The sequence below is a fragment of the Schistocerca piceifrons genome, chromosome 6 (genome assembly GCF_021461385.2).
Source record: "Schistocerca piceifrons isolate TAMUIC-IGC-003096 chromosome 6, iqSchPice1.1, whole genome shotgun sequence".
Classification (NCBI taxonomy): Eukaryota; Metazoa; Arthropoda; class Insecta; order Orthoptera; family Acrididae; genus Schistocerca; species Schistocerca piceifrons.
Window position 1 is genome coordinate 559,936,232 of NC_060143.1, and position 17,902 is coordinate 559,954,133.

At 41.7% G+C, this 17,902-nt stretch overlaps 1 protein-coding gene across 1 annotated transcript in view; it reads right to left on the bottom strand.

Moving 5' to 3' along the window:
- Positions 1-2,107: 2,107 nt before the first annotated feature.
- Positions 2,108-17,902, bottom strand: part of LOC124802917 — a 369,091-nt gene continuing 353,296 nt past the window's right edge. The window contains exon 6 of the mRNA XM_047263988.1: positions 2,108-2,810. Within this exon, the coding sequence (XP_047119944.1) occupies positions 2,689-2,810 (122 nt within the window). The 3' untranslated portion in view covers positions 2,108-2,688. The remainder of the gene's footprint in view (positions 2,811-17,902) is intronic.

Below are 17,902 nucleotides of genomic sequence, written 5' to 3' on the forward strand. Positions count from 1 at the left end.
TACAAGTGCGGAGTTTCTCTGAGTCTTCCTAAACTCTATGCGTTCCGTGAAGTCAGTGCGCCTGAATGAATTCCTGCGACATTCACTGAAAACGAAGTCACGCTTCATGTAAGTTCATCTAAGTACATGATTCATCTTCTCAGTTTACCAAACATCTACATTCCTCCATTCGTCTCGCAGTGCTCAATATGACGCTACAAACTGGATGGGAGATATAAAGAAGATACTCTTGAATGGAATACTGCTGTAAATATCTGTGCTATGTTATTCCCTAATGAAGTGGCTTTCTGAAAATTCTTCCGCAAGGACGAGAGTTGGCGATAAGTTGCAGTTACTACCTTTCGGCGAAGGCATTAGCAATCATGTTTCACATGCTTCCGGCTCCTGGCTGTCACAGTGGTGATTTAGCAGCTTTCATGACATGCGATCTTTATGAGCAGCAGAACTTGTAGGACAATTCATAGTGATCCATTACCCAAGTTTCTAACCTACGCAGCCGAACTAACTTCATCTATTGGCAATTCGTCACATATACCTCTTGTCAAATACTATAGCACCTGGTTGGGCTGTCATCACGATTTCGCGACCTCAAATCTGTAATAGTCTGTCTCATTTCGTCGCCAGCTAAGCAACGAAGAAGTGTAGAGGAACGTCCTCCGAGCACTTTGTTCATTATTACCTCCACAGATACCCATTTGTCACGGCCATCAAAAGCATCGCACGCATTTTGCAAAGTCTTCCGTTGTAAAGAAACATACGTCAGACTTTTGTGTTTCAACATCGTGAGCAGTAGTCAAGAAAGTAGTCACATGGAGTACGCTATATCAGACGAAAAGATAAATACGCGGTCCGATGAGAGGTCTTAAAACACAATGAAGGAGTATGACATCTACGGCTGCAGGTTCTCACAGACTGGGTATTGTAACGGAGTATGTAGCTATTACCGTTTCTTTTCAAAGTGAGACGAAATTAAATAATTTGCCGTTTCACATTTTCGTGTAACGAATTCTGCAAAAGGACAACTGTACTAATTTTATTATCAAGGAATAAAGGAAATTGCTCCGGTAGGTCGTTATAATTATGCAAGTGCAGCACAGTCTTTAACAAGAAGGTATTCTGCAAAGAAACATGGCGTCTCTTGTAAAAACAAAGCGATATTTCCATTGCTAGATTCCGCTACTACTTCATTAGATTCTCGTCATAAATAGTCACTCACGTCCATAATTGTTGTTCACTTTATCACGTCTGACATTAATACAAAGCTATTGACACCGTCACAAGGAGTGGTGGGGCCAACGAAAAGTTACTGCATAAATCACAATTTCCGCTAGTAGGTAAACGTGGAGCGAAACCTTAGTAGGCAGTGTCTTGTATCTGAAAAATGTATGCTCATTAACAATCTAAACCAGTTCTGATCAGTAAATACAGCTCTAAGTATTTCCCGGCAGCGAAGTGGTGACAGTGAGTTGATCTTCTTCACGATATTCACACAGACTCGTGATAAAGCGTTCATGGTATAAGCAAATTTCCGAAAACAATACTTGCTCTAGCGTTTGAGGGTGAGAGGCTACTCTCGTAGCTGTAGCTACATGAGATGGATGGGAAAAAGAATCTCACGTTCCTTTATTCAGAGTTAAATTTTCTTTCTGAAAAATGTATGCTCATTAACAATCTAAACCAGTTCTGATCAGTAAATACAGCTCTAAGTATTTCCCGGCAGCGAAGTGGTGACAGTGAGTTGATCTTCTTCACGATATTCACACAGACTCGTGATAAAGCGTTCATGGTATAAGCAAATTTCCGAAAACTATACTTGCTCTAGCGTTTGAGGGTGAGAGGCTACTCTCGTAGCTGTAGCTACATGAGATGGATGGGAAAAAGAATCTCACGTTCCTTTATTCAGAGTTAAATTTTCTTTCTGAAAAATGTATGCTCATTAACAATCTAAACCAGTTCTGATCAGTAAATACAGCTCTAAGTATTTCCCGGCAGCGAAGTGGTGACAGTGAGTTGATCATCTTCACGATATTCACACAGACTCGTGATAAAGCGTTCATGGTATAAGTAAATTTCCGAAAACTATACTTGATCTAGCGTTTGAGGATGAGAGGCTACTCTCGTAGCTGTAGCTACATGAGATGGATGGGAAAAAGAATCTCACGTTCCGTTATTCAGAGTTAAATTTTCTTTCTGTACAAAAAACACAGAATTGGGGCTGACGTTTCTAGTGATTGACCAAATGCAAACTAACTTAATTTCTAATATTCAAACAAAAATCGTAGGTTATGAGTCAATTAACAAAATTTTATCCATGTGAACTTGATTTATCGTCGGATTTGTTCGTGGATAGCCTCACGATTAAAACATGAATACAATTTAATACCTTCATTTCACACAGATGTCAGCTACACAGGAATTAGCGACGCGTCACATATATAAGTTGCGTATTCTACCGGAATATCATAGTTGTGACCTTCACGTTTGCTCTAATTATTTGTGGTGGAGCAGTTAACACACTTATTTTTGTACAGAAATTATTCATTGTGTATCAACAGATGCGTAGAGTTTTTCATCGGGATATCACGCAGGGTGGCGGTTTTCTAGTCCCCCTCTGTCTCGGCACATTCCCACGTTGCGAAGTTTCGAGACGTTGCGCCGTGCGGTCCACACACACACTGAACCCCAAGGCTACCTCGCCGGGGCGAGCAGCAGCGGCAGCGTCGCCAGCGCCAGAGACCAGCACGTCGACGCCCGACCGCGGAGGAAACAAAAGCCTTGAGCCGAGTATCTTCCGCCGCATCCGGATGTTACTGCAACAGAGACATTACCGCACGGCGATTTGTAAGTCGTTTTAAATCTGACACACAGTTTTTTCGTGTAGAGCCAATGTGCAACAAATTAAAAAACTGAATATAAGATTTAATCAACACTGTTCAGAAGAGGAAAAAAAAAATTGGAACAAAATGACTCGGATTTGCAGATAACTTTGCTACAGTTTCTGAATATGTGACATCTGCTGTGAATGAAATTAATCCTGAAAAGAAACAGCCAGTAGGACTAACTTAAAGACTTCTGAAGAGAAAACTAAATCTTTAACAACATAAAACAATGCACCAAAATTTCTCAAAACGGGTATTGCGCAAATACTGGAGGTTAGAAAATATCTTGGGAAGATAACCCAGTAAAATGTTTCGGATAAAGCAGCTTAGAAGAAAGGATAATTTACAAGAATGTTTGCCTATCGAAGCCGAGGGCTCCAAACGATAGACATCAAACGTGTGATTCTAAATCGATGACGCGACTGTGGTGGCGGGCAATATGATAAATTATTTGTAAGTTGCCAGGGAAACCCAAACGATTTATGTCGGTAGTGAAAGGGTGTCTGCTATTGTAAACGTTTCTGCTGCCGATTGCCTCACGTGGAAGAATCTAATTCCATGCTTATGCAACGTAGAAAATTGTTTAAATTTTTGTCGGAAATACGAACTAATACCGTATAACGAAAGGAGGGAAATTGTAGACTGCGGTGGGGCGGAGTCTACAAAAATTCGTGAGAAGAGTTTTGATAGTGAAATACGCTACTGGCCATTAAAATTGCTACACCACGAAGATGACGTGCTACAGACGAGAAATTTAACCGGCAGGAAGAAGATGCTGTGATATGCAAATGATTAGCTTTTCAGAGCATTCACACAAGGTTGGCGCCAGTGGCGACACCTACAACGTGCTGACATGAGGACAGTTTCCAACCGATTTATCATACAAAAACAGCAGTTGACCGGCGTTCCCTGGTGAAACGTTGTTGTGATGCCTCGTGTAAGGAGCAGAAATGCGTGCCATCAAGTTTCCGACTTTGATAAAGGTCGGATTGTAGCCTATCGCGATTGCGGTTTATAGTAACGCGACATGTCTGCTCGCGTTGGTTGAAATCCAATGACTGTTAGTAGAATATGGTGTCGGTGGGTTCAGGAGGGTAATATGAAACGCCGTGCTGGATCCCAACGCCCTCGTATAACTAGCAGTCGAGATGACAGGCATCTTATCAGCATGGCTGTAACGGATCGTGCAGCCACGTCTCGATCCCTGGCTCAACAGATGGGGACGTTTGCAAGATAACAACCATCTGCACGAACAGTCTGACGATGTTTTCAACAGCATGGACGATTAGCTCAGAGACCATGGCTGCGGTTACCCTTGACGCTGCATCACAGACAGGAGCGCCCGCGATGGTGTACTCAACGATGGACCTGGGTGCACCAATGGCAAAACATCATTTTTTCGGATGAATCCAGGTTCTGTGTACAGCATCATGATGGTCGCATCCGTGTTTGGCGATATCGCGATGAACGCACATTCGAAGCGTGTATTCGTCATCGCCATACTGGCTTATCACCCTGCGTCATGGTATGGGGTGCCATTGGTTACACGTCTCGGTCACCTCTTGTTCGCATTGACGGCACTTTGAACAGTGGACGTTACATTTCAAATGTGTTATGACCCGTGGCTCTACCCTTCATTCGATCCCTGCCAAATACAACATTTCATCAGGATAATGCACGACCACATATTGCAGGTCCTGTACGGGCCTTTCTGGATACAGAAAATGTTCGACTGCTGCCCAGGCCTGCACATTCTCCAGATCTCTCACCAATTGAAAACGTCTGGTCAATGGTGGCCGAGCAACTGGTTCGTTACAATACGCCAGTCACTACTCTTGATGAACTGTGGTATCGTGTTGAAGCTGCATCGACAGTTCTACCTGTACAGGCCATCCAAGCTCTGTTTGACTCAATGTCCAGGCGTATCAAGGCCGTTATTACGGCCATAGGTGGTTGTTCTGGATACTGATTTCTCAGGATCTATGCACCGAAATTGAACGAAAATGTAATCACATGTCAGTTCTAGTATAATATATTTGTCCAATGAATACCCGTTTATCATCTGCATTTCTTCTTGGTGTAGCAATTTTAATGGCCAGTAGTGTATTTTTGCAATTTCATTGCGGAGACTGTGGTAAACGAACGACTAACAGGAAGAATACATGGTTTGACTATTACAAATTATCGATTCAGACCAGCATAATCTTGTATTTTGCTAGATTAGCGACTACACCGTGCAAGCAACAGCATTGGAAACCGACATATCTACCAGTACCGTGCGCGGAAATTTCGGGTTTTGCAGAGAACTGCGTTATGTAATAGTGACGAAGGACAGTGTATCAATCACTGGAACAAATAAAGTTGTTGAAGTGGAGGAATCGCACATAGCAGGAAGGAAAAATCAGAGAGGTCGATCTTTAAAGAATGAAATCAAACATAGTTGGGTATACTGTGGTACAGAATGAGAGTCTCGGAATTGCTTGGTGGTAAGAGTGTTCTCCAGAGACGAGGTAACTTTACTCGGTTTGATAAAGTACTTTACACTGCCAGGTAGCAAAGTAATTACAGACGGCTTTCAGTTCTTCAAGACACTGAAAGCAAAGCGATTTAACCATCAGTTTGTCAACCAGTCTGTAGCGTTCGTGTCTTCCGATGACCCTAATGTGCACACGCGGAGCATCGAGCGGCTGAGAAAATCAGTGAAATCTTCCATGTCAAGGGAAGGACGTCCAGGAGAAAGAGACCAACTCTACTTGTTCCAGCATCTGTATTTCCATAACTTGCGGTTGCAAGGAAAGGTTGACGCATGTGACACTTTACCCACATTTTAGCCTGGCGTTGGCACAATCCACCCACGTTACGGCAAAAAGGGAATGCTTCCCGCACCATACACATCAAATGGACTTTCTCATGACAACGTCGACGAGTGAGGTAAGTCGTTTCCTTTGTAATTACAGGTATTCTAGTAAAGCTCTGCTTTTGTCGTTGCTGTAGTGACCACTATAAACATGGTCATAACGCCCAACACCACTGTCGTGTGATCGATTTAGAATCTCACGTTCGATATCTATCGTTTAGAGCCCGCGGCTTCGATAGGCAAACATTCTTCAAAATCAAATGGTTCAAATGGCTCTGAGCACTATGGGACTTAACAGCTGTGGTCATCAGTCCCCTAGAACGTAGAACTGCTTAAACCTAACTAACCTAAGGACATCACACACATCCATGCCCGAGGCAGGATTCGAACCTGCGAGCGTAGCAGTCGCGCGGTTCCGGACTGCGCGCCTAGAACCGCGAGACCACCGCGGCCGGCCTTCAAAATCATAAATGGGAAAACCATATCAAGTAATTATATATATATATATATATATATATATATATATATATATATATATATATAATTCATTTTGAACATCGCCGCACTACAGCAACGGTTACAGAACAGCAAGTGTAATAGACAGCCAAACAATTGCCATAAATAGTGGTTTTCGATTAACCTTTATCATTGTTGCATCGAATTTAAACCCGTCTTCCTCAGAAGGACAAGAAACAAGCTTCACATTAGCAAACAGTCAACAATCAGTATCTATTATACGTGATGTTCACAATAAAAAAGGCCTCTCTAAAAATGCAAAAATAAGCCATTAGGTACAGTCGTGAAGCCAGAATGTCTATATTCAAGCGACTGTCTAGAATTGAACTATAATTTAGATAAATCAGGAATAATAGTAAGTTGAATCACGAGAAAAATTTACCACGAGAAATTATGAATGGTTCAAAATTAAGAAGTAACGATGGAATTTATGGAAGCCCAGAAAACACGTCAGAAGTAAAGAGAAAAATCCCAGACAAATGGGACTAAGACTCACACTCTAGATCATGGTTCATCTGTACCTTTAGATGAGTGAGTTTGCAAGTATCAACGTATGTGAAATAAATGGACCTTTCTTTTGACTGTGTTGATTTAGAATCTTAAATTTTGACACCAACTAGGGACCGAAGATCTTAGTATTTTACATCGATTTCAACTTGATACCCCTACTCATTCCTGAGAATAAGGAGCCTTAATAAATGAACAGACAACAGACAGACAGACAACAAACGGATCCAATAAGCGTTCCGTTTTTACTGATTGGGATACGGAATCCTAAAACGACTGGTATTTGATATTTATATTGAACGCTAGGCAGTAGATTAACCAACGAATTTCAATTACTTGTGCGATAATCAGTCAAGAATAAGGTGTATTCACGAAGTAAAAAAAGTATTTAGAAATCTAACATACAAAAGCTGAATAAACATTTGTCATAGAAGTGTTTAGGGGAAAATATAGAAAGTGGCAGTATTCCAAGGTGCGATTGGAAAAACTGGTGAGCAATTGTTAGAAGTAATAAACAAGGAAAAGAATCACCCGGAATTCCGAAACATCTCCATCATCAACACTTACGTCTGGTGAAACAGCACGTCGAGGGATGTGTCCCTATTCATCCATGTACTCTGACAATAAAGACATAGATCAGTAGATGGCAAAGCGTCGTTTACTTGTCTCTGAAAGTCTCTGTTGGATAAAACTGTCTTTTAGGTTGTAGCTGACAAACTGCCATTACATTCGGTCTCCATGGATTGCACAAGATGACTGTCTAGCGCTGTGCATCATATCGATGCAGGTGGCATATTCGTTATTGCACAAAACTAAATTGCTGCCTTCCTTTCCAAGACCAACACATTTCATTTCATTGAAGAATCTACTGTTGCCTTCATTCACCCAGTTTTCAGCTGCTGATGTTTTCAAACGTATCGCACTTCGACAGTTGTCACAAATTGGTACATGTTACAGACACTGCTATACCTGTCTATGTTGTCATAGAATCTTAAAATTTTTTGACAGAGGTGGGATACGTACATGAATTTTTGGTAACGTAACACACAATTTCTAAATCATTGTTGCTGAAACCATTATTTAGTTCGTTTTTAATACCATAAAAGTCTACACAACTCGCAAGCTTTTTCAGTGCATTGCTCCCCCTCTTAGGTTTACAGTTATCTTCCGCTGAATTATGTTAACTGGATACTTAAACGTAAATAAGGTCTTCACCCAATCACTGTATCTTGTCATTTTAAACGGTAATTCAGTAAAAAAATATTAAGTACAGTCGTGCTTCATATGATAACCGCAGATCAAAAAATATTTATATTTGTACACCATAGACAATAACGGCCACAAAACACAAACATAAAAGAAAGGCAAGGCATGTGTTACGATACGGAAACAGAACAACAGCTCTCCAAGATGCCTGGCAGTTAGCTTTCAATACAGAAAATATGAGGAGAACGTCGATATTTTTCATTCAAAATATATTTTTTTCATTTTTACTTCATGGTGGGCCTCGTAATCTAGTAACAAATCGCTTCTCTGGAATCCAAGAGCTTTTTGTGACCTTGCAAAATAATATATTAAGGAAGTCTCAGTCGAATGCTAAGATTAAATTTTCGTGGCAGGGGTTCAGAGTCATGTAAAATTTTGTAAATGACGTATTGTCACCTTTTTACTGTGAAATTATATATTTGTAAATCAAAATGTTGGAATTTCTAATGTGTGTCCACTACCCAGTGGAAATAACCGCACCATGGCACATGTCAAAATTTTAAAATCATCTGACATGGCATGATACAGAAGCAGGTTTCATCGCGTTGTATTCCTGATTACGACTTCTTTTAAAAAGTGTTCTCTTTGAATCACATTGTAGGTATAACGCTGGTACGCAGATTTGTTTCCGCATGCGCACATAATATTGTGAGGAGTAAATCATTCCACATTTGTTTTTGTTTCACATAAAACAGAAGCTGGATTCATCTATTGTGTTCCGTATACGCATTTACATTTGTTCCTGCTTATGAAACCGTGTGTGGATTGCGCGATTTAAATGTGTTGTTCGTATTCTACTTTATTTTAGTTCGCATTAGTTTTTCGTACTTTCTCGCATTTAATGGAAAACTCCATGTTACCAGCTTTTAACAGAACTGGTATTCAACTTTATTACATCTTGTCGCAGAATGATTACGTATTGCTACTTTGATTGTCGTAACACGGAATGAGAAAGTATTTAGCTTTGAGTAGAATTACTTCCTTCTCGCCACTGATTATGTCATAGTGACTAAGGTACACTTCTCTGCAAATTCCAGAAACGCAATAACAGTTACGCGGAAGTGATAACACCCGGTGCTACAAACGATATATTATAGCAGAAATCAATGTAAGCGTACTAAAATCGTTCTCCCACCTCAATGCGAATTTAAAAGCAAAAAAACACACTCTCATAGTCTAGATCTCGAATGTACTTGTGTATTCTGTAAGCTAGACCTTAATAAATGCTGTAACATTCAGAATTGTGGAAGTGAATTCACACTGTACCACACAATCACATGTACAATTACGCACATCGATGTAGAATATTTTTGCGGCGTAATTACATCTGCCACAATAATTCTGTACTGTATCTCTAAAACCACAAAGGAGATTCTGGCGAGACGTAACACTATTCAGAGAAGAATTACATACTCATTCCATGAGAAGATGTAATAAAGCTGAATATTAGTCTGTCAAAAACTGATAACAGAGCATTCTTCATTAGGTACGTGAAAGTGCGAAAAGTGGATACGAACAAAAGCTAAGTAGAACACGAACAACGTACAGCGCATTTACAACAGCAATTCACACACGTATTGGAAGACAGGAACAAGTGGCCACAGAACACTATGTAAGAAAAGTAAGGAAACTAGCTTCTGTTTTACACGACACAATGGACTTGCACTCGGGAGGACGACGCTTCAAACCCGCGTCCAGCCATCCTGATTTAGATTTTCCGTGATTTTCGTAAGTCGGTTCAGACAAATACCTGGATGGTAACTTTAAAAGGGCTCGGCTGACTTCCTTCCCCTAATCCGATGGGGCCTATGACAGATGAAGTAGTTATCAGGAACACACTGCTCTAGGACTAGTTCTGTTTCGAACGAAACCAAAATAAGTACAGAAGTTTTTTACCACTCAATATGAAACCTTGATAATGGGTTGATAAACTTAGAGCGCTGCAAGTGTCTTGGCAGCGAAGCAAGGACGTGTTACCGGAAGTCCTTTTACGAGTTCCACCACAATGGCAAGAGAAGGTACGAATGTTGGATGGTACGATCTGGAGAGAATTTGGCACTCTAACTCGTCCCAGACACGTTCTGTTGGGTTCAGGTCGGAACATAGGCCAGGCTAATCCATTTCAGCAATAATACAACTATTATCTCACAGATGCTGCTTTTGGATAGGGTGTACTGTCTTGCTGAAAACAATAACCGTCTTTTCAGATCTGTTTCTCTACTGTATGGAGAACACAATGTTGTAAAATGTGTTCATATCCTTGAACATTATCGTCTTCTTAAAAGCAATAAGGGACAACAGTGAACCTGAATAACCACCCTGCACGTAATAAGCTACCAACTTCTAGGTACCAACATTGTGTCCTGCATTTCAAAGTTCTTCAGGTATTCGCCACACCTAAGCCCACCATCGCACTGCCATCGGGTATAGAGTAATTAATCACTCCAAGTCACTCGTTTTCAGTCATGCACTGTCAGTTGCATCGCTCCCTATATCACACCAGAGATCGCGTAGAACTGACTGTAGAAATGTGAGGCTTAAGGGGAATCGCTAGACTATTGTGTCTATTCTTGTTGAATCCCTACACACAGCCATTGCGCTAGCTGGACTACTGGTTGTAGTTGTTGTGGACTTCAGTCCAAAGACTGGTTTCATGCAACTATCAATGCTACTCTGTCCTGTGCGAGCCTCTTCATTTCCGAGTGCCTACTGCAATCTACATCCTTCTGAATCTGCTTTAATGTATCCTCTATTGGTCTGCCTCTAAGATTTTTACCCTTCACGCTACCCTAACTTGGTGATCCCTCGATGCTGAGAATGAGTCCTCCTAACCGATTCCTTCTTGTAGTCGGGTTGTACCAAAGTTCTCTTTTTCCCAGCTCTAATCAATACCTCCTCATTATTTACGGGATATACCCATCTAATTTTCAGTACATTTCGCTTTTCGCCCCCTGTATTTACATCTGCCACATTCAGAATTTTAAAGAGTGTATTCCAGTCAAAAGTGTTAAAAGCTTCTTCAAAGTCTACAAATGCTATAAACATAGGTTTCTCCTTCCTCAATCTGTCTTCTATGAGAAGTCGTAGGGTCAGTGTTGCCTCGCGTGTTCGTACGTTTCTCCTGAACTCAAACTGATCTTCCACGTGGCAGCCAGCCGGATGGCCATGCGGTTCTAGGCGCTACAGTCTGGAACCGTGTGACCACTACGGTCGCAGGTTCGAATCCTGCCTCGGGCATGGATGTGTGTGATGTCCTTAGGTTAGTTAGGTTTAAGTAGTTCTAAGCTATATGGGACTGATGACCTTAGAAGTTAGGTCCCATAGTGCTCAGAGTCATTTGAACCATTTCCCCGCGGTCAGCTTCTACAATTTTTTCCATTCGTCTGTAAAGAACTTGTGTTTGTATTTTGCAACCGTGACTTATTAAACTGATAGTTCGGTAATTTTCACACCAGTCAGATCCTGTTTTCTTTGGAATAGGAAGTCTGAGGGTATTTCGCCTGTCTCATACATCTTGCTCAGCAGTTTGAAAAGTTTTGTCATGCCTGGCTCTCCCAAGGCTATCAGTAGCTCTAACGGAATGTTGCCTACTCCAAGGGCCTTGATTCGACTTAAGTCTTTCAGTGCTTTGTCAAATTCTTCAGAATCCTATCTCCTTTCTGATCTTCACGTACGTCGTCTTCCATTTTCCTAATGTTTCCTTCAAGCACATCGCTCTTGTATAGGCCCTCTACATACTCCTTCCACAATTCTGCTTTCCGTTCTTTTCTTAGAACTGGTTTTCCATCTCAGCTCTTGATATTCATACAGGTGCTTCTCTTTTCTCCAAAGCTTTCTTTAATTTTCTTGTAGGCAGCATTTATCTTACCCACTAGTGAAATGTGCTTCTACGTCCTTACATTTCTCCTCTAGCCATTCCTGCTTAGCCATTTAGCACTTCCTGTCGATCTCATTTTCAGACGTTTGTATTCCCTTTCGTCTTATTCATTTACGGCATTTTTATATTTTCTTTTTTCATCAATTAAAATCAGTACGTCCTGTGTTACCGAAGGATTTACACTAGCAGACGTCATTTTACTTACTTGATCCTCTGCCGCCTTCACTATTTCATCTCTCAAAGCTACGCATCCTTCTCCTACTGAATTCCTTTCACCTGTTCTTGCGAACTGTTCACTTATGCTCTCTCTGAAACTCTCTACAGCTGGCCGGGGTGGCCGAGCGGTTCTAGGCGCTACAGTCTGGAACCGCACGATCACTATGGTCGCAGGTTCGAATCCTGCCTCGGGCATGGATGTGTGTGATGTCCTTAGGTTAGTTAGTTTTAAGTAGTTCTAAGTTCTAGGGGACTAATGACCTCAGAAGTTAAGTCCCATAGTGCTCGGAGCCATTTCAACCAAACTCTCTACATCCTTTGGATCTTTCAGTTCATTCAGGTCCCGTCTCTCAAAATCCTGCATTTTTGCAGTTTCCTCAGTTTTAATCTGCAGTTCATAACCAATAAATTTTGGTCAGAGTCCACATCTGCCCCTGGAAATGTCTTACAGTTTAAAACCTGGTACCGAAATCTCTGTCTTACCATTATACATGCATCAAAAAAGTTTTCCATCACCGCTGTTCCGAGAGTTCCGGAACATGCACAGAAAACTGGAACAGAGATCAACATAAGCAAAATTTAAGCCCTTTTTATTGCTCATGAAAACCACAAGTAGCGTTTTGTACCACCATACAGCGAGACCTTCAGAGGTGGTGGTCCACATTGTTGTACATGTCGGTACCTCTAATGCCCAGTAGCAAGTCCTTATGGCATTGAGGCATGCCTGTATTCGACGTGGTACACTATCTACAAGTTCATCAAGGCACTGTTGCTCCAGATTGTCCCACTCCTAAGCGGTGAGGATGTCTCAGTGTGGTTGGTGGGTCACGTTGTCCATGAACAGCCCTTTTCAGTCCATCCCAGGCAGGTTCGACAGGGTTCATGTCTGGAGAACATGCTGGTCACTCTACTCGAGCGATGTCGTTATCTTGAATGACGTCATTCGTAAGATGTGCACGTGGGGCCGCGAACTGTCGTTCATGATGACGAATGCCTGGCCAATATGCTGCCGATATGGCTGCACTGTCGGTCGGAGGATGGCATTCACGTATCGTACAGTCGTTACGGTGGCTTCTATGACCACCAGCGGCGTACATCGGTCCCACATAATGCCACCCATAAACAACAGGGAAACTCCACGTCGCTGCAATCGATGTACAGTGAGTCAAAGACGATCAGCGTGACAGGGTTGCTTCCAAACACGTCTCCGACGATTGTCTGGTTGAAGGCATGTGCGACACTCATCCTGAGCGGTCAATTCGGCATGTTTTTGGGCCCATCTGTACCGCGCTGCATGGTGTCGTGGTTGCACAGATGGACCTCGCCATGGACGTCGGGGCTGGAGTTGTGCATCTTGCAGCCTTTTGCGCACACGACGTCCTGTAGCTGCACGAAAAACATTATTCAACACGGTGGCGTTGCTGTAAGGATTCCTCCGAGCCCTAATCAGTAGGTAGCGGTCATCCACTGCAGTAGTAGCCCTTGGGCGGCTTGAGCGAGGCATGTCATCGACAGTTACTGTCTCTCGGCTTTTCCTCCATGTCGGAACAACATCGTTTTGGTTCACTCCGAGAAGCCTGGACACTTCCCTTGTTGAAAGCCCTTCCTGGAACAAAGTAACGATGCGGACGCGATCGAACAGCGGTATTGACCGTCTAGGCATGGATGCACTACAGACAACACGAGCCGTGTTCCTCCTTCCCGGTGGAATGACTGGAACTGATCGGCTGTCGGACCCCCTCCGTCTAATAGATGCTGCTCATGCATGGTTGTTTACATCTTTGGGTGAGGCGGGTTTAATAACATCTCTGAACAGTCAAAGGGACTGTGTCTGTGATACAGTATCCACAGTCAACGTCTATCTTTTTGAGTTCTGGGAACCGGGGTGATGCAAAACTTTTTTTGATGTGTGTATTATCAATTTGAAACCTTCCGGTGTCTCCATTTCTCTTCCACATGTTTAACCTTCTTTCACGATTCTTAAACCAAGTGTTGGCTATGATTGAATTATGCGCTGTGAAAAATTCTACTTTGCAGCTTCCTCTCTCATGCCTTTCCCCCAGTCCATATTCACGTACTACTTTTCAATATCCCACAGCTTAATTCCAGTCCCCAATGAATATTAAATATGAAATATCGACAGCATATTGGCGAGGCATTCGCCATCATGAACGACAGTTTGCGCCCCCACGTGCACATCTTGTGAATGACGTCCTTCAAGATAACGACATCTCGGGGAAGATCAGTTTGAATTCCGTAGAAATGTTGGAACACGTGAGGCAATACTGACCTTACGACTTAGAAGAAAGATTAAGGAAAGGCAAACCTACGTTTCTAGCATTTGTAGACTTAGAGAGAGCTTTTGACACTGTTGATTGGAATACTCTCTTTCAAATTCTAAAGGTGGCCGGGGTAAAATACAGGGAGCAAAAGGCTATTTACAATTTGTACAGAAACCAGATGGCAGTTATAAGAGTCGAGGGGCATGAAAGGGAAGCAGTGGTTGGGAAGGGAGTGTGCCAGGGTTGTAGCCTCCTCCCGATGTTATTCAATCTTTATATTGAGCAAGCAGTAAAGGAAACAAAAGAAAAATTTGTAGTAGGTATTAAAATCCAAGGATAAGAAATAAAAATGTTGAGGTTCACCGATGACATTGTAATTCGGTCAGAGACAGCAAAGGACTTGGAACAGCAGTTGAACGGAATGGACAGTGTCTTGAAAGGAGGATATACGATGAACATCAACAAAAGTAAAACGAGGATAATGGAATGTAGTCGAATTAAATCGGGTGATGATGAGGGAATTAGATTAGGAAATGAGACACTTAATGTAGTAAAGGAGTTTTGCTATTTGGGGAGCAAAATAACTGGTGATGGTCGAAGTAGAGAGGATATAAAATGTAGACTGGCAATGACGTTTCTGAAGACGAGAAATTTGTTAACATCGAGTATAGATTTAAGTGTCAGAAAGTCGTTTCTGAAAGTATTTGTATGGAGTGTAGCCATGTATGGAAGTGAAACATGGACAATAAATAGTTTGGACAAGAAGAGAATAGAAGCTTTCGAAATGTGGTGGTACAGAAAAATGTTGAAGATTAGGTGGGTAGATCACGTAACTAATGAGGAGGTATTGAATAGGATTGGGTAGAAGAGGAGTTTGTGGCACAACTTGACTAGAAGAAGGGATCGGTTGGTAGGACATGTTCTGAGGCATCAAGGAATCAGAAATTTAGTATTGGAGGGCAGCGTGGAGGGTAAAAATCGTAGAGGGAGACCAAGAGATGAATACACTAAGCAGATTCAGAAGGGTGTAGGTTGCAGTAGGTACGGGGAGATGAAGGAGCTTGCACAGGATAGATTAGCATGTAGAGCTGCATCAAACCAGTCTCAGGACTGAAGACCACAACAACAACAACTATATGAATAATTTCTTTTATGTCATCATACATTTTCTCGATCTCCTCCTCATCTGAGGAGCTAGTTGGCATATAATCTTGAACTACTGCGTCCGCAGCTCGTGGTCGTACGGTAGCGTCCTCGCTTCCCGCGCCCGGGGTCCCGGGTTCGTTTCCCGGCGGGGTCAGGGATTTTCTCTGCCTCGTGATGTCTGGGTGTTGTGTGATGTCCTTAGGTTAGTTAGGTTTAAGTAGTTCTAAGTTCTAGGGGTCTGATGACCATAGATGTTAAGTCCCATAGTGCTCAGAGCCATTTGAACCATTTTTTGTACTACTGTGGTGAGTGTGGGCTTCCTGTCTATCTTGTTTACAATATGGTAGCACTTTGGAACTCACAAGGGATCTCCTCCGCTAATTTCACGCGACATTTCATGTACAACGACCCTCTGAAGTGCACAACTGCCTCTGACTTTAAGTACATCACGTCTACCGGGCCATAACCTAGCTGTGGTTGTTCCTTTGTGTTTTCACCTCACAGACACATCACCAGTAGTCGACTTGCGCACCTTTAGAAGGACTGATCTCTCACTGATGAATCTGTCACTCTGGTGAAACCCAATGACTTTCAAACTGAGTGAGCTCTCTTCACCGACCTATTCTACTATTACCGCTTGTCTACTGCCTCCTTTTGTTCCGGCGAGGGGTATGGGGGGGGGGGGGGGGGAGCAGACACCACTCTCGTGACATCTACCTATCTAGCTGTCACTTACGCATTACATAGAGTCGTTCGGTCACTTTTGATCATACAGTTCATCTGCAGCTGTGGCAGAAAACAGAGGGGACCGGAAATTAATTTTTTATAAATGAGATGGGTGCAAATAAAGGTACAAGCAGTTCAGTGTCTGAATCACCAATGGAGAATTGTACTGCACAATGAGGAGGTTTCTCTCATACAGACGCATACAGAAGGATTTGCTTCTAGAAGAAACCACGTGAGGAACATAATCCAGACGTCATCCAAACGTTGATGTGGTGGAAGCCCTTTAAGTATTATTTATGGAGGCAGTGAACCTAATGAGAACAGACAAAGGGCTTGAAACAAATTTATGTGACCACAAATATTGAAAGAGACAGATATTACTCTCTGAAGAGAACTGCATATTCACACAGCTGCAATCTTCCAAGATTGGTACAACAACAACGGGGAGAAAATTAACAGCTGACTTTTGCTTCTTCATCATCAGAATTTCATATTATGGGACATTCAGTATTATGAAAGTAATTGAAATCTTTTCGCACCTGTCCTTGAAATTAAAATTAAGATTCATTAATCACTAGTCACTAACTTCTAGTTTTCGCAGGACAGGGCAATGCAAAATGTGACGTGTTCAATGGTAAGTTTGTTCTTCCAACCTCCGTAAGAGTTGGATTGTTTTCGTTTTATGGAAAAAGTAACTCGTGACATTACGAGTAGAGTGAATATACACTGAAGATCTCACTTGGAAAGAAAATATTTTTTTAGGTGAGCATCTTCGTGTATTTTCAAGCAAAAAAATTACGCGGACGAAATATTTACGTTAGCACTCCTTCAGTAGACGTTTACTTTTCTTTTCCATTGTTTGTTTGGCCGGAATTGTGAGATAAAAGTACGTGTTCTATTACTAACTCAGGTTTTGTATCATAAAGAAGTAATGGAGAAATGTGTTAGTTTCCTAACATAGTATCAGACTTCTGACAGTAACAAATATGACCAAAAGGTCTGCAAAAAGGGTTTGGAAATAAGATTTGCACATGGTGTTGCTTATAGCTTCTTATACCTCTGTAGAGATCAGGAGTTGTAAAGGTTAACAGAGAACTGAAGATTTAAAACAGATTATTTGTGACGACAGTAATAAAAAATAATAACAGTGCGAGGTAAACAAATTGCAAATTGCAAGTATTGTAGTATAAAGTAACGTACAAAACTATTTTCAGAATGTCTTTTGGTGAAGACAGTTTCCCAGATCGGAAAATCGAGTGTCTCCTCAATGTCAGAAAAAATCAGGCACACAAAACACAGAATTGTAGATAACTCCAGTGAAATTTTTAAAAGAAGAACATTAACCAATATACAAGTTAATTGAGCTCTATTGACTACTTACGAATGGCGACGTTGATAGTAAGTGCATGGTTATTATATTCTGAGAATACTTTTAATTTTTGTTTCAGTAAAATCTCCGATAACAGACCTTGAGAAACAAATTGATTTATTCGAAGTTACTAAACGGATAAATTCCTACGTCAACAATGGAGCAGCTAATACTACATTAACACAGTGAGAAGTTCATCAGTGTAGAGAAATCAGTCAAGGTGATGACATTCAACCAAAAATATTCTCAGTGGCCCTAGAG